The sequence below is a fragment of the Dipodomys merriami genome, unplaced genomic scaffold (genome assembly GCF_024711535.1).
Source record: "Dipodomys merriami isolate MVZ:Mamm:240054 unplaced genomic scaffold, mDipMer1.0.p SCAF_55, whole genome shotgun sequence".
NCBI lineage: Eukaryota > Metazoa > Chordata > Mammalia > Rodentia > Heteromyidae > Dipodomys > Dipodomys merriami.
Genome location: NW_027206124.1, coordinates 1453781 through 1477511, shown reverse-complemented (window position 1 = coordinate 1477511; position 23731 = coordinate 1453781). Strand labels below are relative to the sequence as shown.

The 23731-nt window shown below is 58.6% G+C and overlaps 2 protein-coding genes and 1 long non-coding RNA gene across 4 annotated transcripts; 2 read left to right on the top strand and 1 right to left on the bottom strand.

The window, feature by feature from the left end:
- Positions 1–687: 687 nt before the first annotated feature.
- LOC138811709 (uncharacterized) lies at positions 688–2748 on the bottom strand. The gene is made up of 3 exons (XR_011367486.1): positions 2637–2748; positions 2362–2454; positions 688–1765 (listed from the first exon to the last, which is right to left on the bottom strand). It is a non-coding gene; the product is annotated as an uncharacterized lncRNA (long non-coding RNA).
- Positions 2749–2974: 226 nt separating this feature from the next.
- On the top strand, positions 2975–8340 carry Sstr3 (somatostatin receptor 3). Of its 2 annotated transcripts, none has more exons than XM_069999449.1 (2): positions 2975–3620; positions 6787–8340. In XM_069999449.1, exon 2 carries the CDS (start codon positions 6824–6826, stop codon positions 8108–8110), a length of 1287 nt encoding a protein of 428 aa, XP_069855550.1. In that variant the 5' UTR covers positions 2975–3620; positions 6787–6823; the 3' UTR covers positions 8111–8340. The 2 variants fall into 2 exon arrangements, with proteins under 2 accessions (XP_069855550.1, XP_069855552.1); XM_069999451.1 differs by lacking the exon at positions 2975–3620 and adding an exon at positions 6541–6697.
- Positions 8341–16924: 8584 nt separating this feature from the next.
- Positions 16925–22991, top strand: C1qtnf6 (C1q and TNF related 6). Its single transcript, XM_069999448.1, has 3 exons — positions 16925–17046; positions 19604–19874; positions 20677–22991. Exons 2-3 carry the CDS (start codon positions 19610–19612, stop codon positions 21228–21230), a joined length of 819 nt encoding a protein of 272 aa, XP_069855549.1. The 5' UTR covers positions 16925–17046; positions 19604–19609; the 3' UTR covers positions 21231–22991.
- Positions 22992–23731: the final 740 nt, after the last annotated feature.

The following is a 23731-nucleotide window of genomic DNA, read 5'->3' as shown; positions in this document are numbered from 1 at the left end:
CACACACGGCTTTTCCAGAACAGAAGGACATGCATCTCGCGGACCAAACAGCCATGTACTATCCAAGGCCGTGAATGAAATGCACGCGGCAAGAGGACTGTGCTATACACTTTCAGAAATCAAGTATGCAGCTGCCCCAAAGCACTGTGTGGGTCAGGGTTTTGTAGCTGAGAGGAAGGGTTTATTTTTGGCTCAGCGGTTTTGGGGCTACCGGCCTTGGTTGCTGGCTCCATTGCTTTCAGGCCAAAGCAAGGCAGAGGCATCATGGCAGAAGACATGCCAGAGGAAAGCTGCTCCCTCTGGGGCGGCCAGGAGGCAGAGAGAGAGAGCAATGCAAAGAAGCTGGAAAGAAGAAGGGCTGACAGCCGCCCTTCAGAGGTACAGCCCAGTGATGACGCCTCTGGCTGGGGCCTGCCTTCCACGCTCCCACCCCTTCCCAACAGTCCTTTCAGATCCTAATGTGTAAATTATTTAACCACTGATTAATTCAGAGCCCCCAAGGCCTAGTTTTCTGCAGAAACAGCCTCATAGACACAGGTGGAGGTGTGCGCTACCAGTCTCCTCTGGTCATTGGTGTCTGCCATCACTGTGGCAACCTGACGCCCAAACATCCCTCTGAGCCTTATTTCATCACCAAATAAAGACAAGAACAAGGTCATAGTTTTAGCCAACATAACTATTCTGTGTATAACCAATCATGTACTAGTTCTCTCTGCAGTGTCTCAATGGTTTCAGTATTATGGAGGGGGAGTGAGGGGAGGGGGAGGAGAAAAGGGAGGGAGGAAGGGAAGAGAAAGCTGTTGGTCAATAGGGGTTTAGGGTATGGAGAGCAGAGAAGAGAAAGCAATAGACAGGGTTAGTCCAAGTAACACATAATATATGCACATCTAATTTATCATAGTGAATGTCTTTAGTGCAGTTAATAGACACATACACTCTAATGATAGGGTCATAAAACGGGCTAGCGCAGGGGTCCATCAGGAGAGAGGAGGGCTGAGAAAGATGGTGCAGGAGGATTTGCAAATATGAAAATAGAACAGCGAAAGCTGTTGAGATTGCTTGTAAGGAAGAGGAACTGGAGTCAGGGGGGTGACAGCGGTGTAAGGTTGATCAGGATCCATTGTAAACATTTGTGGAAATGGTGCAACCAAGTTCCATTGTACAACTAATATATGCTGATAAGAAATTATGTTTGCCAACAGTGCTTTGACATAAAAAACAATAAAAGCAAATGCATTGTAGATGAAAAAGGAAGCCTTGGGGGAGGGAATGTTGGTGAGTGGGAGGAGGGATCAGAGAAGGCTGCCCATTCCGATGTCTAAACCTGCTGTGGATCACAGGCAGGACAAGGGAGCAGCTTGTGCAAAGATCCTGGGGCCCACACAAGGTTCAGAGGGAAGGTGCTGAGGAGAGGAGAGGCAGCAGAGCACACACATGACAGGGTCCTCAGGGACATGTATGGTCACAGCAGCGGCTCCAGAGGGCAGCCGGGTGGCCTAGGTGTTAAAGATGCCCTCTTCCTGCGTGAGGGCAGAAGTGGGGGCTGATGGGAGGATGCTGGCCCAAGGAAGGGCACAGAGGGGTTCTCATTGCCAGGCGGAGTCATGAGGCAGCAGTGCTGGGGGGGGGACACACAACTCAAAGGGGAACCCTCCCCCCACCTCCACAGTGGGGAGGGGGTCCCCCAGCACAGCCAGCCTTCAGATCCGGCACTCAGGAAGCGAGGGGAAGGAAGGTCATAGCGCCCTTCTTGCTTTTCAAGTGCCTGTAGTTTAAAAACAAAATCAATAAGCCACAGTGGCATTTTGGGGTGGCAGGTCCTGCGTCTCTTCAGAGGCTTGGCCAGCGGATGGGCTGGAGGGAGCGGAGGGCAAGGCTGAAGCAATGGGGCTGGGTCGGGGAGGAGATGTGGCCCACGGCCCCGTGGCCGGTCCGGAGCGGGAGGCTGAGCAAACCTTAGGTCTGACCCCAGTTCTGTGGCCAGGGCTTTCAGGTGAAGGGCTGGGGCCTGCGGGGGGAGGGGAGGAGGATGCGGGGGGGGGGGGTAAGGCTGCAGGAAGAGGCAGATATATCCCAGACCTACTGTGTAAGCACAGCTCACACAGGGAAGAGCTCCCTTCTCTGACGACCTACTCCGTGCCAACCTCTAAGACTGGCAGCCCGGGTCCTGGGTTATGGCGGCGGCTAGCTGCACTTCCTGTCTTCCTCTCTGATCTCTGGGTCTCTCCCCCGGCCCTTGTCCTCAAGGTGTGGGTTCAGAATGGGCCATACACCCCGGAGTGGGGTGTCTGAGATCAGCCTTCACAAACAGGGCCCTAGGCCAGGGCCCACATACCCCACCCAGGAATGATGAGGGCGAACCCCGAAACCGTGTCCTCCGGCTGAGTGGAAGATTTCCCCTCTGAAGAGCGTCCTCGTCTCGTGAGTCCACGCGGAATCCTCCGGCTGTGATGACTAGGTTTTGAAATGTGTCAATTAGAACGGAGTTGTGACGTGTTTCCCACAGCAGGATATCTGGGAGCCACCCCCCTGTCCCCACGCGCTGTCTCTCTAAGTCTCCAATGTTTCTTTTCCACGCCAGTCCCCGCCCCAGCCCGTCTAGACTGCCCACCCCACCGCCCAGGGCTCGCACTGACCTTTGTCCCTGCTCAGCCCTCGGGTCACACCCTGGGGGACATGTGTCTCTTGGGGGGGGTCCCGTCTCTGGCTGGTGGCACTCCACTCCCTTGAGCAAGACTTTCCTCTCCCACTGCCTCCTGGAGCCAAGGCCAGCGTGGGTGGCTGAAATCTCCTCGGTAACCATAACAGGGTCGGTCCCCTCCCTCCCTCCCTCCCTCCCTCTCCCGGCCTCCTCCCTCCCCCCCCCCCAGCCTGGCACCTGCTCGCCAGGCCCCTCCGTCCATCCCCGTTCCTGGTCCTTCCTACGCCCCCATTCCTGGTCCCCCCCCCGCTGGCTTTCCATGTCACCATCTGTGGCACCATCCTTCTCTGTCACAGTCCCTGCCACCCCCTCGTTCTCCTCCTTCCTCCCTCTGTCCCTGCCTCTCCCTGCTGCTCTCCTCTCCTTCCTTCCCTCTCTCCCTCGCCTCTTTCCTCCTCTTTTTCTTTCCCTGACACGCATTTCTCAAATCTCTCATTACTCCCCCTCATTCTGGCTTTCCACCCACTCTCTGTCTCCTGTCTCCTCTCTCTCTCTCTCTCTCTCTCTCTCTCTCTCTCTCCCTCCCTCTCCACCTCTGGCCATCCCCCCCTTTACCTCATTCTCTATTGGCTTCCTACAGCCCCTTCTCCGTTCTTTGCCTTGAGAGGCCCGCTCTGCCCGTGGACCCCTGTGGTGCCTCTGTTCCTCCCCCCCCCCCGCCCCCCGTGTGTCCTAGAGATGGAGGGTGACGCACCCAGCCCCCGTGGGAAATCTGACCCAGAGACCAGATGGGGGAGGCTCCGTGGGCAGATGTGGCCACCGAGGGCCTAGAAGGGACCCCAGCCGGCAAGCGTTTGGAAGCGTGGGGTCTCCCCAGCTTTTGGTGCTGGGGGGGCACCTGGGCACTGGGCAGAGCTAGGGGACAGCAGAATGTCACCCGACCCAGCGTGGAGGACGGAGGTCCTCACCCCATGGGCAGGTAAGGAGGCCTGGGCTCATCTTCTGCCTGGGGTGGACTTGGGGGGGCTGGGCCTGGAGCTGGCAGAAGGTGGGGAGCAAGGAGCGCATCTTTTTCAATGGGCTGCAGGGCTGGGTACGAGGCTGCGGGTCTTGTGCCCGGATTCTAGAGTCTCGGAGGCTGGGAAAAGCACAAATGTCAGAGGTGGGCGAAATCAGATGCCTGGGGGCCGCTGGGCATCCTGGCTCATGTGGGCTCCCCGAGGGCCCCCTCTGAGCGGGGGGCAGTGTCCCCCCACCGACGCTGGCACACGGGCGCTCGGGCCCCGTGTGAACAGGGGAAAAGGAGCCCCAGAGAGAAGCAACTTGGCCAAGGTCACCCAGCGACCTGGCGCGGGTCCTCTGTAGCTGGGCGGCCCTCATCCCAGGCTGAGGGGTCGTTTCTGGGGGAAAGACCCCTGCCCCAGTGGGGGTGAGTCAACCGGTGCTGCCGGGTATAATCCAGGCCTCTCTAGAGCAAGGCCAGGGGGCAGGGGGTGGGCAAAGACATCCGTCAGCGCAGCATCCCCGGCTGCCTTGGCCTAGGGCTTCTTCCAGCCTGAGGCCTTAAGAGAAGCTGGTGGGGTTTCCACGGAGCCATGTTCAAATTCTGACCTCCCCCTTACCTGCTGGGTGACCTTGGGCAAGTTCCTTACCTTCTCTGAGCCCCCCTTGGTCTCCCTTCTCCTTGGAATCCCGGTGTAAGTCTGAATCTCCCAACAGAAAACCAAGTTGCCCTTTGTAGTTCTACTTGCTGAAGCACTTTGTTCTGTCAGTCAGTACTCACTGCGTCTGGTGCTATCCTAGGTGCTGAGAACCAGCACTGTGGAGGGGCAGGAGCCTCTGTGTATGTGTGTGTGTGTGTGTGTGTGTGTGTGTGTGTGTGTGCGCGCGCACGCGTGCGCGTGTGTGTGCGCGTGGCATGCCCCCAGGGGCCATTCTTAATTGTGGTGGCTTTGGGGCCGTCGCTGCCGCTCTGTGTCTCTCTCCTCTCCTGAAGAGTCCTCTAGGAGCCCGCCCCCAGCTTTCAGGCGAGCTTGTGCCAAAGATAAACCCAGACAGGGAGGGAGGGAGCCCCCCCCCTCCAGGGGACGAAACAGATCACGCACAGGATTCCAGGTCCTTAGAGGAAAGACGGCACTTAAACTGCAGCTCTGCCCTACTCCCAGGAAACGCTGCGGGCTCCCAGCCTGCTTAACTCTGCCAGGGAGGATGGCAGCCAGCGAGCAAGCGAGCGAGTGAGCGCGGGAATCTCGGAGGGGACCCAGGTGTGGGGAGGGGCTGTTTCCACTCACCGCCCACAGGGGCGTCTGGTGGGGCCGTGGGCAGGGCTGTGTGCCAGCCAGCACGCAGGCTGCGGTGCGGGGTGCACACGTGCGTGTGTGCGTGCGGAGGGGACTGGAAAGGTGCTCCTGGGAGCTCCCCCCGGGCTTCCCCCCAGGGCATCTGTCCCTGAAGCCTGGCAATTAGTTTTGCTCGGCTGGCTCCCTGCTCCTCCTGCAGCCCACAGCTGTGAGCGGCTGCCCAGCCGGGCTGCTGGGAGGAGGGTCTGGTCTAGCAGTGGGCTCCGCAGCTGCATGGGTGGCATGGGGGCCCTGGGTCCCACCTGTCGGCCCTGGAAGCCGGGTCTAAGGCTCTGGATTCTACAGATCCTGGCTCAAGAAATGCCAAGGCCTCGATTCTGAAATTCTGAGATTCAAGGACATTGAGCCTTCGCTCTCTTCACTCAGAATCCGTGACCGTGGGGAAGCCTTTAAAGCTGTAATCCTAGGCCTCTAGGATTCTAGGTTTGAGGTTCATGGTCTCAAGAGTCCAAGAGCCGAGGAGCAAGCGTGGCCACTCTGTGTGGCAGCCCCAAGAGGAGTCCCACCACAGCACGGAGGCCGGCCTCCTGCTGGGCCTCCGTTCTTCTAGCCCGAGAATAGAAAGGCCAACCAGCTGAGCAGCCAGTCCCCACTCTGCGCCCACCTGTCTGTGAGGAAGACGGCAGGGCCCGCCCCCCCGGGGCACCGTGGCCATGGTAGGGGCCAGCTTCTCTCGGAGCTGGCACCTTCGGAGTGAAGGCTGCGGGGCTCCCTGTGCTGATTCCCTGTTTCTGACTGAGGATTGCTGAGCGAGGGTTGGGGGTGGCAGGAGCAGTGGGGACTGAGTGGGGTTGCGTGGGGCAGGCCATCGTGAGGAGGAGGGGAGGTGGGAGGAGCGCCGATGTCCTGGGGCGGGGGGGGGGAGGGGGGAATAGGGGGAAAGGCCTCAGGCCACCAGTCCCAGGGGATCTCTGAGCCTGCAGTCATGCTCAGCGACCCCCACACCACGCACCTGTGGTTTGTCCGCGCCCTCTGCATGGTTCCGAGTCTGTGCTGGAGTGGGTGGTGGGTGAGCGATGGCCGTAGGGGTCCAGCGTGGTGAAGAGGATTAAAGTCTAGCTCGGGAGCTGCCCCAGGACAGAGGCTGATCCCCCCACGCTGGCTTCTGCTCTGCTCGACACCCCAATCTGGAGCATCCTCTGTGCGCCCCAAGACGGGGGAGGTGGCTCAGCACCTGTCACGTGCTGCCATTTCCATCACGTCAGCCTTGGGGAGGGGAGAGGGGCTCAGGCGCCCCGTGTCCACAGCCACCCTCCTGGGCAGGCCTTTGTTGGGGCGGGGGGGGGGGTCGGCCGGTGGGCTAGCCAGGTGGGGAGAGCCTCTCAGGGCTCTCCCTCCAGCCAAGAGGTACCCTGGACCTGTGCTTCTTCTCCATACTTGGAACCAAGAACACAAGGCAAGATCAGTGCTGGGCTAAAAAGGAGGTAAACACAAAAACTTTGACACGGAGTTTTAGGGGTTCGCAAGTTCTTTCAAGTTAGCCTTGGACATACCCAGCCCCCCCCTAAACCAGCCCCCTCTCCCTGCCCCAGAAAGGGTGAAAAATGATGTCTCAGAGGCACCCTGGCCACGTGACGGAGGTTGATCGCTGTCCCCTCGCACAGAACTCCGTTTTCTCCTCCGTGAAATGAGGGTAGCCCCGTCTCACCTTGCTGAGCTGCCTGGAGACCGGAGAGGCACCCCCAGCGCAGAGCTGGTGCGCAGTAGGTCTTCAGGTTCAATGGGAGAGGGCAGCACCCAGAAAGCCATCACCTGGCATGACCCAGCTTGTCTTCCTTCCTCTAGGCCAGTAGCTGACTGCTGACCAGCTTTGCGCTTGGCCATGGACAGTCCCAGCTCCCTGTCATCAGTGCCCACCACCTTGGAACCCGGAAACGCCACCTCTGCCTGGTCCCCCGATGTCTCGGTGGGAAACGTGTCCGCGGGCCCCAGCCCGGCTGGGCTGGCTGTCAGCTGCATCCTCATTCCGCTGGTCTACCTGGTGGTGTGCGTGGTTGGCCTGCTAGGCAACTCGCTGGTCATCTACGTGGTCCTGCGTCACACGGCCAGCCCGTCGGTCACCAGCGTCTACATCCTCAACCTGGCGCTGGCAGACGAGCTCTTCATGCTGGGGCTGCCCTTCCTGGCTGCCCAGAATGCCCTGTCCTACTGGCCCTTCGGTTCCGTCATGTGCCGCCTGGTTATGGCTGTGGATGGCATCAACCAGTTCACCAGCATCTTCTGCCTCACCGTCATGAGCGTGGACCGCTACCTGGCCGTGGTGCATCCCACGCGATCCGCCCGCTGGCGCACGGCCCCCGTGGCCCGCGTGGTCAGCGCGGCCGTGTGGCTGGCCTCCGCGGTGGTGGTGCTGCCCGTGGTGGTGTTCTCGGGTGTGCCCCGGGGCATGAGCACCTGCCACATGCAGTGGCCCGAGCCGGCCGCGGCCTGGAGAGCCGGCTTCATCATCTACACGGCCGCTCTGGGCTTCTTCGGGCCGCTGCTGGTCATCTGCCTCTGCTACCTGCTCATCGTGGTGAAGGTGCGCTCGGCCGGGCGCCGGGTGCGGGCGCCCACCTGCCGGTGGGTGCAGGCGCCCGTGTGCCAGCGGCGGCGGCCGTCCGAGCGCAGGGTCACGCGCATGGTGGTGGCTGTGGTGGCCCTCTTCGTCCTCTGCTGGATGCCCTTCTACGTGCTCAACATCGTCAACGTGGTGTGCCCGCTGCCCGAGGAGCCTGCCTTCTTCGGCCTCTACTTCCTGGTGGTGGCGCTGCCCTATGCCAACAGCTGTGCCAACCCCATCCTCTACGGCTTCCTCTCCTACCGCTTCAAGCAGGGCTTCCGCAGGGTCCTGCTGCGCCCATCCCGCCGGGTGCACAGCCAGGAGCCCACGGCAGGACCTCCGGAGAAGACAGACGAGAAGGAGGAGGATGGGGAGGATGGGGAGGAGGAGGACGAAGAGAGTGAGGAGAGGAGAGGGAAGGAGACGAATGGTGGGATCCGCCACGTGGCGCAGCCTGGCACCAGCGGGCAGCAGTGCCCGCCCGGTGCAGCCAGGGAGCACCAGCTTCTGCCCCGGGAGCCCCTGGCTGAGGACAAGCCCAGCATCCGGCACACCAGCTATCTCTAGAGGCCTTCCGAGGGCCAGGAGGAAGCCCGGGACTCCCCTGACGGAAGTGTCAGAGGCCCACCATGGGAACTTCAGAGGCCTGTGTGCTGACCCAATAGTGCCAAAACCAGCTGTGTGCCCTCTCTGGGCATTGTTTTCTTTCTTGAGATGGGAGCAATCATCGTAGATGAGGACAGAAAGTTTGAGAGGGCCTCGCTGCCAGGCTGAACTTTCAGAAGAGGGATTGTGGGGCGGGGAGAGGGGGGTCATCCAGGTAAATCTCATATGGGGGGGGGTAGGGGAAGGAGATTGGTCTGTTCCTTAGATCTTGAGAAGCCAGTCTATATCTGGACCCTCAGAAAGATAAACTGAGGCCTGGGCACCTTGGGTTTGGAATAGGGGACACAGGAGACCTGGGGCCATGGCTGGAGCCCCAAATGGAAGAAAGTTTGACTTGCTGTGGGGTGGAGGGAGGGCCTAAACCACTCAGGCCCCAGGCCTAGACCTCCCACTGCACCGTGGGGCCCTGGCCAGCTCCGCTCCTTCCCGCCTCTCTACCTCCCCTGTTGGACAGACATCTCAGTCACCTCCAGGCCCTCAGGGCCCAGATAGCTAGTGCTGGACTCTTCAGAAGGAGGCCAGAAGGTCATTAGGTGAATTTTCAGTAAAAGAATTAAGTCCAGCTTCAGGGTCTCTGGCTGCCTCGGCCCTTTCCAGGCCATGCATCTAATTTTGTACTAGTAACTTTCTATTTCTTTTCTTAGTCAGCCTAAGCTTGGGCCACCTGTGGCCCAGCTTGGACCTTCCTGAGGTCAGGCATCTGATCCCCAAGGCAGCTCACTCCAGGTCCTCCAGGGCTTTGCAGGCCTTGGAAGGCCCCAGACTTCCTCGCTGTCCTTCTCCTTGCAGCTATGACCAGAGGCAGAAGAGACGCCCCCCACGCAGGCAGGCCTGCAGATTGAGGGGAAGGTGAGAAGCAGCCAGTCAGAAGGGACAGTCAGGGAGAAAGAAGGGAAGGAGGAAGAAGGAAAGGAGGGGAGGAAAGATCCGGGTTGTGACTTTGAACAGCCCTTGGCCCCTCTGAGCTGAGCTCAATTGCATCACTCCTGGAATCTGATTGGCTGATGCCCAGTGGGTAGTTGGAAGAAAGGACCAATCAGGGAGAAGCAGTGCTCTGAAAGATCCAGGCCTAGCCCCCAGAGGGCCCCAAGGCACCAGTGAGAAGTGGAGGTAGGTCTGGACAGGGACACTGGGAGGAGTGGTGAGCTCCTGGGCCTTGCTGTCCTCCTCCCATCCTTTGTATCTCCAGGGCCACAGGTCAGGAGGACAGGGATGACAAGAGGCTGGGACTCCTCCACAGGGAGGAGCTGCTGCCACAGCCTGGGCCAAGGGTTCCTCCTAGGAAAAGCAAGGCTGGCCCTGAGGAGGTAGGTACTTAGGGCCGCAGGGATCTCAGAGTCAGGACAAGAGCCAGAAGTTTGGAGGCCTGGACCTTCAGTTTACCGCAGGCCCCTCACTAGCCTGGCCCTCCCTGGGCCTCGGTGTCCCTCAGAACACAGGTAGTTCCTCAGATCAGGGGATTGCAAGCAGAAGCTCCTGGCTCACCCCCACGGGGGAGGCTGCCTTCCCTCAGGAAGTGGCCTCTCTGTGTTGGCTGTGGAGGATACTGCAGGTCGTGAGAAATGGGGAGCAGGGTGGTAGTCAGAGGCCAAATGTCACGGAGGCAGGGAGGAGGCAAGTGTAAACCCCCGAAAGAGGAAGATGTGCATAAATTCAGACCTAGGCTGGAGGCTCAGCCCTGGGGCTTGGCCTGGGGTTCCCCCCCCCCAGGATCTGAGGGTTAGAAGGAAAGTTACCCCCATGATCTTGCAGCTCTTTCTGGCTAGCCTTTCCTTTTTTCAGCCTTGGGGCACTCAAGTGGGATTTTGCCTGATGGGCTGGTGGGGACATCCTTTGCTACTTCTGCCCCTAGCTCTGATCCATAAAGATGGTGACCTACAACAACTGTGACCTGGGCCATTTCCTGCTGTGCTGTACCCTGTGTGTCAGATGTGTGTGTGTGTGTGTGTGTGTGTGTGTGTGTGTGTGTGTGTGTGTGTGTGTCTGTGTGTGTCTGTGTGTGTCTGTGTGTGTGGTGTGAAGATGCAGTTACTGTGGGCTCTGTGTACCTTGATCTCTTCCAGGTGGCTTCCCAGAGTGTAGATCATCAGGGGATGTAGAAGAGAACTTGAAGGTCTGTATCCACATCCTCACAGATCTCCATACAATAGGCTTTCTATTATCAAAGTATCAAATCTCACAGAGGAAAACTGATTGGCTCCAGAAGAATCACATGGTGCTACTTAGGCCAATCACCAAAGACAAGGTGATAGGCTGCCCTAATTGGTCAGATATGGGTCATGTGTCTAACCTTCCAGCTAAAGAGAAGGGAAGGCACCGATTGACCTGGCCAATGGGATCGGAGGTGAGACAGGAACAGCCAATCCATGTCTGGGGAAGGCAGACCAGGCGGGCAGCTGCAGTATGCACTGGGTTCACTGTATGGATGCTTTTGCTGGCCTACACACCTTTGTGTGTGTATTTGAGAAGATTTAAATATACACAGTGCAGGGCACTGTGTAGGTGCTCAGGTCATCTAAATATGCTAGGGCATTACATGTGGCTGGGGTGTGGGGGGGTGAGAATAGAGGCTCTCCTGGGCCTGGGAGTGGCCTCCTAGGCTGTAGTGTCCCTTCTCTGGTTCTCACAGCCTGTACTTTGTCACTCTGGGTGTCACTAGCTTATGCCAGAAACATAAATGCATGGTGTGTGTTGGTTATTCTCCTCCAGGGCTGGGACTATGCCAGATGAACACAATTGCATTTTTCAGGGCCTCCTGCTGGGGAGTCATTGGGCTTCCCAGCTCCAGGGCTTCCATTCGTAGTGGGACTAGCCTCCAAGCCTAAGCCAGGAAGGAGAGGTGGTGAACCACCCTGCCTATCTTCTCCAGTCATCAAATTACTCAGATTCAAAGCCTCACCTTGAACTTGTATCTCAGAAGCAGCTACCAAGCAACAGCCCATGGCCACTAGACTGCAGACCAAAGCAGAGAAAGGAGTCCCCAAGGCCTGGGGCCGGGGAGGTCAAGGCTCCAGATCTCTAGGAGTGATGATGGAAGCCACTGAGTAACAGGGAGACTGAACTTTTCAGCACTCCACTCACAGAAGAAAACTCTCAAGGCAGTGAGAGTCCCGGGCTGTCGTGAGAGTGTGCAAGGTGGTGGTCCTGCCAAGGCTCCACCTGCCGCGGAAGCCCTGGTGAGGGTCTTGGGGAGTCTGGTGGAGACCTTGGGGAAAATGTGTCCCCTATAAAAAGTCACGGGACCTCTGGGCACCGGTGGCTCACACCTGTAATCCTAACTTCTCAGGAGGCTGAGATATGAGGATGTGGTCTGAAGCCAGCCAGGGCAGGAAAGCCTGAGAGACTCATCTTCAAATGGCTATCACAAAGCCAAAACTCAGGTTAGAGGCATGGCTCAGGTGGTAGGATGTCTGCCAATGAGCACTAAACATCAGATGCCCAGTCCTAGTCTCCCACACACAAAAAAGCCAAAAGTGGAGCTGTGACTCAAAGGATAGAGCATCAGCTTTTGGCAAAAGAGCTCAGGAACCCTAGTACACACACACACACACAAAGGCCAGACTTCCCACGGCTCTTTTAACATCTGCACAGCCCCTAAGCTCTTTACAAGTGTGAATGCCCTGAGATCTCCCAACTATGGGAGCTTTTGCTGCTAGAGGCTCATGAGGAGTGGTCAAAGCCCTGCTCAGTGCTCTCAGCACAGCCATGGAAGAACTTCTGGGTTCTGACAGTAGTTCTGTGGATGGCAGTGAGGCCTGGGATGGTTGTTCTGTGTCACCCAGGCCAACACCAGCAGCAGGAGCAAGAACACTGTTTCCCAGTCCTGGGCTGGGACCAGATGTGTATCTGTGTGTGCACACATGTGCGTGGACGCGCATTTCCTTTCTGTGTATGTGTACCAGTATCGGGGCTTGAACGCAGGACATGGGTACTACCCTTTAGCTCTCTCACTCATGTTGGCGCTCTGTCACTTGGCCTACAACTCCACTTTTGGCATTTAAATGGTTAATTGGAGATAAGAGTCTCCCAGGCTTTCCTGCTTGGGCTGACTTCACTTTCTTAACAGCTTCAGTCAGTGTTCTTCAGGGTTCCAGACAACTTAGTTAGGTTCCAGTTTATATTCCACCAGCTCATATCCTCTGTCATTGTGTTGACACAGGTGGGTAAACTGAGGGATGAGAAGTGGCTGTCCAGAGCTCGCAATGCCTCTTCCCTGCTTTCTCAAACGTGTCAGTCCTGGCTCATGGGAACGGTGGGCCCTGCCACATCACAGGTCCTGAGCTGGCTTGGCTGGGCCATCTGTCAGACCCAGGTCATCTCTCCTGCCACCTGTGTATGAGGACCAGGATGGACGGCTCTATCCTGGGGAGACGTTAGCAGACCCAACCCAGTAATGCAGAGCTGCAGAAGCAGATGGGCCCTTGGCCTCCATCAGGCCCACCCTAATTCCACTGCTTCTTAGCTCCGAGTGCTTTGAACCCAGCTCTAGCCATCCAGAGCCTGTTTCCTAGTCAGTAGATGGTGGACTTAGGACCTCTGGAGAGCGAGACCATCCATCGAGGCACAGCGAAAGGTGAACAAAAGAAGTATATTTACACTATTTACACCAGAAAAGGGTCTTGAGACTACCTTGTCCTGGGCTAGATACCCACAACCAAGAGCAACCTGGACCACCAAACCTCCAAGCCCCCCCCTTCATTAGTTGGTCTGCAAACCACCCATTAGAAGGTCTGCAAACCTCCAAAGCTCCCAAGGGGAAGGCTTTCCCTTTCTTCCCGCAGGCCTCTCCACTCTCCACAGGCCCTGCTCTGCCCCAGGCGCCTCTCCACAGGTGTTTCTAGAGGAGGCTCCAAATGGCCTCCAGAGGAGGCCCGGAATGACCCCTCGAGGAGGTCTCATGGCCTCTCAGGCTTGCCCTGCCCTGCTGGGACTGGGGACTCCGATCTCCCCCCAGGCCTCCCTCACCTCCCCCCAGGCCTCGGAGCCAGCCGCAGCCTATATATACCCAGATAGACTGCGCCCCTCCCCCACTAATGGTTTCAAACCGCCGTGCATGCTCCTCCCCCAAGCTGCCCCCTCTCCAATCCCCATAGGCAGCTCATCATGCGGGGCTCGACGCCCCCCCCCCTCCAATAGCAAGCCCCGCCCCTTTCAGCGGAATGCCCCGCCCCTTTCCCCCGGCATGGCCCGCAGTGAGGCTCCCCGCTTGGTGCCCTGCCCCCTCCAGCAGGCCGCGCCACGGGGCCACGCTGACTATTGGGCCCCGCCGGCTCAGCGCTGAGTCCAGCAGGGGGCGCTGTGGGACCTCAGGCACCTCCCCTCGCTGGAGGCCTCGCCCAGCGCTGGAAAAGTCCCGCCCCTTTCCGGAGGCCCCGCCCCACGCAGGGGCTCCGCCTCCGGAAGCTCCGCCCCGGCTCTGCCGGGCTCGGCTCTGCTCGGCCACGCTCGGATCCACGCGGCCGCTCGGTCCTGGTCGTGGGCGCTCGGCCGGGTCCGGCTCCCCGCGCGGTTCCCGGGCCGCGGGCCCGGCTGGGCCGGGGGGTGGGGGGGGCCCGGGGCTGGCTGGGGCTGTGCCCGCGGGACGGGGCGCGGGAGGGGTGCTGGGGTGGCGGGTCGCTGCCAGCCCCGCTGAGTGCGGGGGGCGGTGACGTGGAGCCCGGCCCCAGGCGCATGCTCGCTCTCCCCCCGGCAGGTGGCGCGCGCGCCCTCCTTTGTGCAGACTTGGGTTTGGCTGGTGACCTTGAACCAAGCTGACCTCAGTCCGGCCGTTTGGAGGGGCGTCCATAGGGAATCAGGCTCGCATTTGGAGTTCGGGCTTTGCTGATGGGTGCTTTGGCAAGTTTGTCCCAGGGCTGGAGCTTTGTCTCTGCGCCACCTGGCCGGCGAGGTCAGTCACCCTCACGAGGGCACCCGAATATAGGCATGTTCAGACATGGTGGAAGAGATGGGGTGCAGAACAGTCCCCCCTCCCCGAGTTCCTCCACCACGCTGCCCTGGACCCAGGGGGAGCCAATGGCCCTGGCGCTGGAGGCTGCATCATCTCCTCCCTCCCAGATCTCAGTTGCTGGGCTGTTGGGTGGGTGTGGAGGGTAGTGGAGGCACGGTGCCGGGCACACAGTCAGCGCTCTACAAAGCCCGTGTGTCTCCAGCCTGCTTCCAATCCATCTTTTCTCCCCATTGCCTGTCAGCCCCAGGCTTTCTGGGCTGGGGAGGGCGGAGGCCGCAGAGAGCCTGGCCCCCAGCTCTGCTGACTCAGCCCTTTCCCCCTGCAGCCCTGGCTCTGCGCCCCAGGACTGCTGCCCCGGGGACAGGGACATGCCCCACAGCTATAGCCCCTCAGTCTGCTCCTGTACCCCAGAATAGAATTGGGAGCACCACATTGATTTGAGGGTACAGTGCAAAGCTGGAAGTCAGGGGAGAGTGGCTCGCATCCCAGCTTGGACTCCAGGGTGCTGTGTGCCACCGTTGGCCTCTGAGGGCCATAGTGTTCCTGCTGGCCAGACAAAGAATGCGATTAGGTCATCTCTAAGGAGCCTTTCCAGCCTGCTATTGGTCTAACTGTCCCCCAAACCAATGGGGAATCTGAAGGCCAGAGAGGGCCCTGGTCAAGGAGGGGGGCGGGGCTGCTGCTCTGCACCGCACACTTGCACAGCTGTGTGTGTAGGGGATACGTTAGCATGTGAAGTCTCAGATGTGGATTTGACCCCTGGCTTTGTCACCAGATTCAGGTGAGGGTTTGTGAAGCTTCCCTCTATAAGAGTTGGGACTTTTAGGGTCCTAGACTTCAATCACAGAATGAGAATTTCTGGACAAGTGACAATGGTAATAAAGCTTGGCAGAGCATTATTGAGTAAGCAAGCAGACGAGCAGAAAGGCAGAGGTACATTCTGTAACAGTGTGGGCAGTCTCAGAAGGACAGCTGCAGTGTTAGGAAACTGAGTCATGAGTGTGAGGAGAGAGTGAGCAGGTGAGAGCAAAGAAGGCAGAGAACTCGGAAGACCAGAACAGCCTTTCATCATAGCTGCAGAGGGACCCTGTGGACCACCAAGCCGGGTCAGAGAAAGGAAGGGTGTCACAGAAACGTCAAATTGAGTTAGGGTCCATGGTAACAGTCATACATACATTAGGACAAACATGTAGGTCAAAACGCTAAAGTGCCATCTTCTCTGACTGAAACGAATGGTTTAAATTTAGATAGTTGTGTGGGGGGGGGAGATAGTGAGGATGTTCCCCACAACTGCTCTGGACAGAATCTTCACATAAGGGATGCTGGGGAGAGGGCCTTGGGAGCCACAGTGGGTTATAAAAAGCAAGGCAGGTTCCAGTGTACCGAGCACTGACATTAGGGTATTTATATGATGAAGGCAGGGCCTGGCTTAAAGTCACACAGACAGGCGTTTATCTTTGCTTTAATCACACTGGGTGTTACCCATTTACCACTGCGGCTCAGGGGCTCCAAGCCTGACCCTCACTATAAATGGATGACCATCGTGTCTGGACGTCTTTTTTAGGGAAGCATCCATTCTGCCACGCATTTGAACACTGGTGTTCATCCTTGAGATAAAGAATGCATCCTGCCACAGTGTTTATCCTTTGACATAAGCATTTGGTGCCGAGAAGAGTCATTTTCCTGTATCTGTCTCTAGTATCTGCCTCCCCACACCGCTCCTCGCATGTTCTTTCTCAGCTTTTAGAGCACACTGATCGCTTGGGCCCAGCAGGCAAGGTCAGATGGAGAAAGCTGCTCTTGCTCTTTGTTTTTTTTCTCCTTGACTGCAGCTTATGACAAAGTGCAAGACTTATGTTTCTGGATGCACTATTTCTAAATTCCTGGCTGCTGTGCAGCATACCTCATATTGCTGGACCTCCCCTGTCCAAGCGTACATCTGGGAAACTTGGGAGTTCTGGTGAATGCTGGCATTCCATAGGCTGTGGGTTCCTCTCCAAGTACTGTGTGGCCCACTGTGAGTCCCTGGGTGGAGCTAGTCAAAATAATGCCTATTATCACTCTTCGGAGCCAGATGTGGTAGTGTATGCCTGTAATCCCCACTCTCAGGGGGCTGAGGTTGGAAGGTGAGGACAGGCAGGGCTACACAGTGAGATGCTGGAGACCAAAGGCCCAGGCAGCCGATGGGAGTGGGGTGGGAGGGTGGTGGAGGACCATCTTTGTGTCTCTGTCTCCTGGGGTCTGTGGTCCCTGGAAGCCAGCCAGGAGACAGAGCTGCAGCCTCCAGAAAGAACCTGAGGCAGGGCCATGCCGAAACCAGGACACACAGGTCGCCCTCCTGTGAATGTGGAGGACCACGTCTACACTGCAAGGAATCCCTGAAGACAGTTCTGTGTCCTGTTGCTGGGGGTCCAGGACCCGCCTCCCCCCCCCCCCCCCCCCGCTGGACCTGGCTGGGGGCGTTTCCAGTGTTGCTTCCTTTTCCTGTGCAGCCTCGGGGACCCCCTGGCGCCCCCTCCCAACTCCCGCTGTCCCGGCTCAGTGCTCCCAGTCCACACTGTGGAGGAGCCTCAGACCCCTTCCTGCTCGTTTCCAAGTCACGGAATCCAGCGCGACCCCACCAGAGCACCAAAGAGTTAAGTGGAGGAAATCCTGGCTCCCTTTATCTGTGCAGCGCTGGAGGGAGGGATGGGAGGAGGGAAGTGGGAAGCCAGCTCAGCGCCCGCAGGCCCCTCCTCCCTCTCCCCCTCCATCCCTCCTCCCAGCTCTGCTCAGCCCTGAGGGTCTGGGCCGGCCAGGAGTTATCGCAGACATGGGCCAAGGAGCCTGAGGCCGCTCTGAGGCCCAGGCTCCATAAGCCACTGTGCGGAGGGAGGCTGCCGGACACAGGGTGAGTGGCACGGTGCAGGGGCTGGGATTCCTCTCCTCTGCTCTTCTCTTCCTGGGCACCCTCCCCCTCTGACCCCTTCCCTCACCACTGTCTACTGCTCCTGGCTTCCGTCTCCCTGCAGAACCCCTGCCACTCTGCCAGCCTGGTCCACCCAGGAGACAGAGACTCCCTGCAGTACCCAGTGGAGGTGGCAGGGACCCCCAGAGTCACCCCAATGGCATGCCCCCCCCTTGGCCACTGCCTGGCCCCCACCTCTGGGAGCGGCCTGTGACTGGAGTGGCTGGGTGCTGCTCCGTCCTGGCAAAGCAGCCAGCTTCCTGCTTCCTGTCCCCAGCCCCCATTTGTCTCTCTGAGCTTCTGACTCCCATCAGGCCAGGCCAAGAGGAAACAGAAATATCCCCACGCCATGCCCGTGGTCTGGGAAATGCTCTGTGCCTTCCGTCCCTGCAGGCCCGGGAAAGAGGTCTGTGCCAGGCAGAGAGGAAGGGACAGGCCCTCCATAGTCTTCTGCGAGTCAGGAACTTTCTCTGTGTGTTAACCTCCCACATAGCCTGGCCAGGAGCAGCTGTTGGCATCCTGTGTCTAGGAGCAGGAAGCCCAGAGACGTAAAACCACCAGCCCTAGTTCTGTCTCAGTTCTCAGCCTAAGTCCACATCGAAGGCCACTGCCTTGTAAACAGAACCAGGAAACCAGCCAGGGCCAGACCCCCCTCTCTCTGCACCCAGACATGGAGGGAGGAGTTAGGGCTCCTGAATTCCCTGATTTTATTTTGCTTAACTTAGTTTGACACAAGGTCTCCCTATGGAGCCCAGGCTGGCCTGGACCTCATAATCCTGTTCTTCCTCGTGTGGGGATTATAGGCATGCTCCAACACCCAGCCCCTCTGTGCCCTTTAGTTACTTCTGTTGCTCTCAGCTGAGGTAGGTGGCATTTCGGAAAATAACTATTTTACCTTTTTTTGTATTAACCACAGAAAAATATTTTTGAACTAAGTGTTAAAGGAGAACGAAAAGGAAATAAACAAAGAAATGCCACAAGTGTTAAAAACCAGCCTGGTTTAGAAGCTACGTTTCTGAGTCTGTGATAGCTCTGTGGCGCGAGTTCTCCCGGGGCTGCCACCACCTCAAAGGCTTGCTTTGGGCTTCCTGCCCACCCACCCCAGGCCTGTCGCCTTCGTGGTGTCCAGGCTACTTCCTGCCCAGCTCTGGGACCCCTTTGTGGCCAAGGCCAACCAGATCCTCACCAACACTCATCCTTTCCAATTTCCAGACTTCCTAGTCCTGCCTCTTAGCTCCAATTTACCACCTTGACAACTGATTGGAGGGTCTAGGGTGATTGACACAACTACCTGCCAATGGCAGCCCCTCTGAGCCCGCCCTTTGGGTCTGGATAGGTTGGGCTGTGTGGCTTTGTAACTGAGGGGTGAGCAGGGCTAATCAGCCTTGACAAGCTGCACCCCTCTGGTTCTGTGGAGTGCTCCATTCACAGGGACCTCCCTGTTTCTCATTTGCCTGCCCGGAGGGGCGCCTTCTCCTGCCTTCTGCTGCCATCATCTACAATGGAGTACAACTTCTGAAAGATCCCCTCAAACCAGCACCCGCCTGGCTCTTTGCGTCAACCCTGACATTACTTCCGACCACAGTGGCCATACACCAGAGCAAGCGTCCCCTCTGCCCCCTCTTCTGGCAGCAAGCCTGTGGAATCCAGCTGTCCCTGTTCCGCCCGCTGCCCAAGGCTGATGCTCAGCAGTGTCCAGAAAACAAGCCAGTGGATGGGGAGAGGGCAGGAGGGCTGGTCACTGACCCCTTGGTGACCCGTGGGGTCTCATCTGCCCTTTCTGTGCCTCTCTCCAGAGAGGCTTTCTCCTTCCCAGGCCTCTGCGCTAGGGTGTTGAGTGCTGGTGGCTCATACCTGTAATCCACTGTTATCTCTGATTAACCAGAGATACTCTTAATAATAAGCTTACTCTCTGGGGCTGGGAAGCTGGCTCAGTGGTAGAGCGCTAGCCTTGAGCTGAAGAGCTGAGGGACAGCGCCCAGGCCCAGAGTTCAGGCCCCACAACCAGACCCCCCCCCCAAAAAAAAAATCTTAATCTCTGATTAAGCTGGAAGTCAAACTGTGGCTCAAGGGGTAGAATGCCATCCTTGAGCTCAGGGACAGAGCCCAGGCCCTGCACTCAAGCCCCATTACTGGTGCTCTCTCTCTCTCTCTCTCTCTCTCTCTCTCTCTCTCTCTCTCTCTCTCTCACCCCCCCCATGTCTTCTCTGTCTCTCCCTGTCTCTATCTCTGTCTGTCTGTCTGTCTGTCTCTCCCCCCCCCCCCCGCCCCGCCATCTGTCTTCTCTGTCTATCTGTGTCTCTCTCAGCTTCAAAAGACTTTGCAGCAGACCTACGGTCCCAGCCCATCTTGCCACTAATCTTGGGGATCTGGGGCTCGCCCCTCACGTGGCTCCCCTTGTCTGCTCCCTGGGGTCCCCTGCTCCCTGGGTTCCTTTGGGGACAGCGCCGGCAGCCAGGCGGCATCGAGGTGTAACTGGATCTCTCCTTCCCTGCTCCAGGTCAGCATGGGGATGGCCGTCCCGTGTCCCCTGTGGGCAGTGCTCCTGCTCCCTCTTACGGTGTTTGGGGTCCCCACCGAGGAGCCCATGGCTGGGGACGCCGTGACCTCAGCGGTGACCTCTGGCCATCCTGGAGGCTGCCGACGGTGCTGTGACCCCAACGACCTCGAGGGCCTGGTGGATGCTGCAGATGTGTCCCCGTCCTCCCCATCCTCCCTCCCCTATGTCCTGCCTGAGGTCAGGCCCTACATTAACATCACCATCCTGAAGGGTGAGGTCCTCCCCCACCCGGGCTGGTGGCCGGGGGTACAGGGGGTGCCAGGAGGGAGGCAGGAGGAGCGGGGACAGGAAGCCCCGGAGCCGCTCCCAGAGGGAGGTGGGCAGTGCACCAGGTGTGGACCCCCTGAGCTGATGAGAGGGGGCAGGAGGGCGTTAAGGAGGCGGGCATGGGGTGCTGGCGGTGTGGGGTATTGCGGGACATGTGCCCAGGGCCCTTGGAGAAGAGAAGTTGCCAGCTAAAGCTCACAGAGTGCGCCCCTTCCAGGGAAGCCGGGGCGCGGGGGGTGGGGTGGGGGTGGCGCAAGCAGGTTCAAGGGATCAACCTTGGAAGCCTAGAGATGGTATCTGTCTGTCTGCTGGGCAGGTGCCGTATCACCTGGCATTTGGGGAGGTGGTATGTGGTAGGCAGTAGCTGCTTAATAATTCCCAGCTCCAGCCGGGCGCCCGTGGCTCACGCCTGTCACCCTAGCTACTCAGGAGGCTGAGATCTGAGGATCATGATTCAAAGCAGACTGGGCAGGAAAGTCCAGGAAACTCTTACCTCCAATAAACCACCAGGAAACCGGAAGTGGCGCTGTGGTAGAGCACTAGCCTTGAGCAAAAGAGCTCAGAGACAGCATCCAGGCCCAGAGTTCAAGCCCCACAACCCACAAAAATAAATAACTGAATATTAAATAATCCCCAGCTCTTCCGGGCCGGCTGGTAGCGGCGGAGCCTCTGTAAATGGATCGCCGCATTAATCCAGGCTTGGGTGTCTGTCCTGATCCCGACTCCCCCCCTTCGTGTCCCCACAGGTGACAAGGGAGACCGAGGGCTGCAGGGCCCACCAGGGAAGCTGGGTAAAGAGGGTCCCCGGGGAGACCGCGGTGCTCAGGGCACCAAGGGCGCCAAGGGGCAGGTGGGCAGCCCGGGCGGGCCGTGCCAGACCCGCTACTCCGCCTTCTCGGTGGGCCGCAGGACGGCCCTGCACAGCAGCGAGGGCTTCCAGCCGCTGCTCTTCGACACGGTCTTCGTGAACCCCGACGGCCACTTCGACATGGCCACGGGCCGCTTCGTGGCCCCCCTGCGAGGCCTGTACTTCTTCAGCCTCAACGTGCACAGCTGGAACTTCAAGGAGACGTACGTGCACGTGGTGCGCAACGAGGAGGCGGCGGTCATCCTGTACGCGCAGCCCAGCGACCGCAGTATCATGCAGAGCCAGAGCGTCATGCTGGCCCTGGCGCCCGGCGACCGCGTGTGGGTGCGGCTGTTCAAGCGCGAGCGCGACAATGCCATCTACAGCGACGATGTGGACGTCTACATCACCTTCTCCGGCCACCTGGTCAAGCCCGAGGATGAGGACGACTGAGCGCCACTGTGGGCCAGTCCCCTCCATCCTCCCGCCGGCCTCCCCCTCTGGTGCCCCAACACCACTGTCTTCCCTAGCCCGTTTCTGTTCTGCCTCTCTTTTCTTTTGGCATTTTTCTTCCTCCTCCTCCCCTTCCTCCTCCCCCCCTCCTCCTCCTCCTTCTTTTGGTGATGAGCCTTGAACTCAGGGCCTGGGCACTGGCCCTGAGCTTGGTTACTCAAGGCTAGTGCTCTACCACTTTGAGCCATAGTTCCATTTCCAGTTTTCTGGGGGTTTATTGGAGATAAGAGTCTCATAGATTTTCCTGCCCGGGGTTGGCTTTGAACTGGAGGTCTCAGATCTCAACCTCCTGAGTAGTTAGGTTTATAGGGGTGAGCCACCAATTCCAGGTGGCTCCCCCTTTTTTTCTAGAAACTTTCTCCTTTTTTCTAGAAACTTTCTGGCCTGAATATTCCAGGATGTTCCCAAACCTCTAGCCCAGACCTGTGCTCCGTTGAGGCTAAGTTGGCTGGAGCAGACGCTAGGATTCTATATTTGCGCCTGGGTGGTGCTACTGGTCTGTGGACCATACTTGAGGAGTGGGGGTTCCAGAATTACCCCCACATTCTAGCCCTTCCACAGCATTCTAGAACTTTCTGAGCATCCTGGAATTCTCTGGATAGTCTAGAATTCTCATATCCTCACATTCTCTCCTCATCTCTCCCTGTTTTCTTTGCTCCTCTCCCTCCTCCCCTCCCCTCCCTTCTCCCCTCTCTCTGATTCACCCCCTGTCCATGTCTTCATTCAACAAACACTGATGCTCACTGTGTGCCATGCCCCGCCCCACCCTTGCTGAGTGCCCTGTTTGGCCTGGGTGGGGATGGGCAGGCACCAGTGGGCACACTGAAGATTTGAGACCAGAGCCCGAGCCAGCAGAACCCTTCTCATGGAGGTCTGAGTTCCGGGGGGGGGGCGTTCAGGCAGGTGGTACCCTCCTTCCCCACTACTCCCTAGGGACCCAGGGTCCCCAAGGTGGAGATGGTACCCCATTCCTGTTCTCTAATACCCCTCATTAAGACAAACCCCAGAGGGGCCTTGGCCAGACTGTGGGTCCTGTTTGGAGAGGACTTGAGAGTTGGAGTTACTTGTGGAACCCAGTCTTAGCTCACCACGCAGCTGGCAGGTGCCCTCCTCGGACCCTCCCTGCCCCTCTCAGGGTGGACCTCATCCGCGGGTCTGAACCTGTTTCTCCAGGGTTTCCAGCCCGTGCCAGGCGCTGATGTCCGTCCCAGGTGCTGCCTGCCTCCCCCGGCCTCTTGTGTCTGGGCTTTGTGTAGGTGCTAAGGCCCGGGGGAGGGGGTGCAGCTCCCGCCCCCAAGCCTCCCCAGCCCCAGGCCAGGCTTCGGAGCCCCTCAGCGGGTCTGGGGACTGAAGCCAGCAACATTCAGGTCAGCTAGGGGCCTCCTCTGAGCCACACTTTCAAGACAGTCCTGGGGGAGCCAGAACATAGGGTGTGTGACCCCCCCAGCCCTTCTCCCCACCCAGGTGCCCCACCTTCTCTGCAGCGAGGTGGCCTCTACCCCCTTGGTGCTTTGGCAGAGGGGTAGAGGTGACATGGGGGGAGGGGGTCTCTGGTGCTCACAGCCAAGGGAACCGCACGGCCAGACGAGGGGATCAGGGCCCACGTGCGCCAGGAAAGCGGGTGCTACACAAGCACCCCGGGTGATTGTGCCCTGCCCTGCTTGTCCCGCGTGATTAAACGATTCTGTGTCCTCTGGGAAAGCCACGCCGCTGCTTTCTGTCCTCGTCTTCCGCCCACCTTCCCCGGTCCTGCGGAGATTCGATCTAAGGCTGTAAGGAAAGCCTACGTGCTCTCCTCGCTCGCCCACACAGCCCCGGGCCACACGCGCCGCGGGGCTCCGGGGAGTTAGAGGAAATGGCTCAGAGGGGAAGGACGGGGAAGGCCAGGTGTGGGGTCAGTTGACCCAGGCCGCCTGTCAGCCCTGCTCCAGCTGGAAGAGAGCAGTCCGGGTTCCCCAGGGAGCCTCCTGCCCTGGCTCTGCCTGCCAGAGACACTTAGTCACTTAATTGGCAGGAGGATGCCGGTGGATTAAATTAAGCCTTTTCAGATCCTCACGCTGTCTTTATCTGTAATGTCAACTTCAAAGTGTCCTTGTGGGGCGCCGGTGGCTCACGCCTGTCATCCTAGCCACTCAGGAGGCTGAGCTCTGAGGATAAGGTTTAAACTCAGCCTGGGCTGGCAAGTCTACAAGACTCATCTTCAGTTAACTATCAAAAAGCTAGAAGTGGCGCTGTGGCTCAAGTGGTAGGGTGCCAGCCTTGAATGAAAAAGCTAAGAGACAGCACCCAGGTCCTGAATTCAAGCCCCAGGACTGGCACACACACGTGTATGCATGCATGCATTTCCCCATTGAGGGACACAAGACTAGATGGGGAGACTGTTTTCAAAATTCAAGGAAATCCGTACTGATTGTCCCTCAGAAAACACAAAGTGTGCCTGC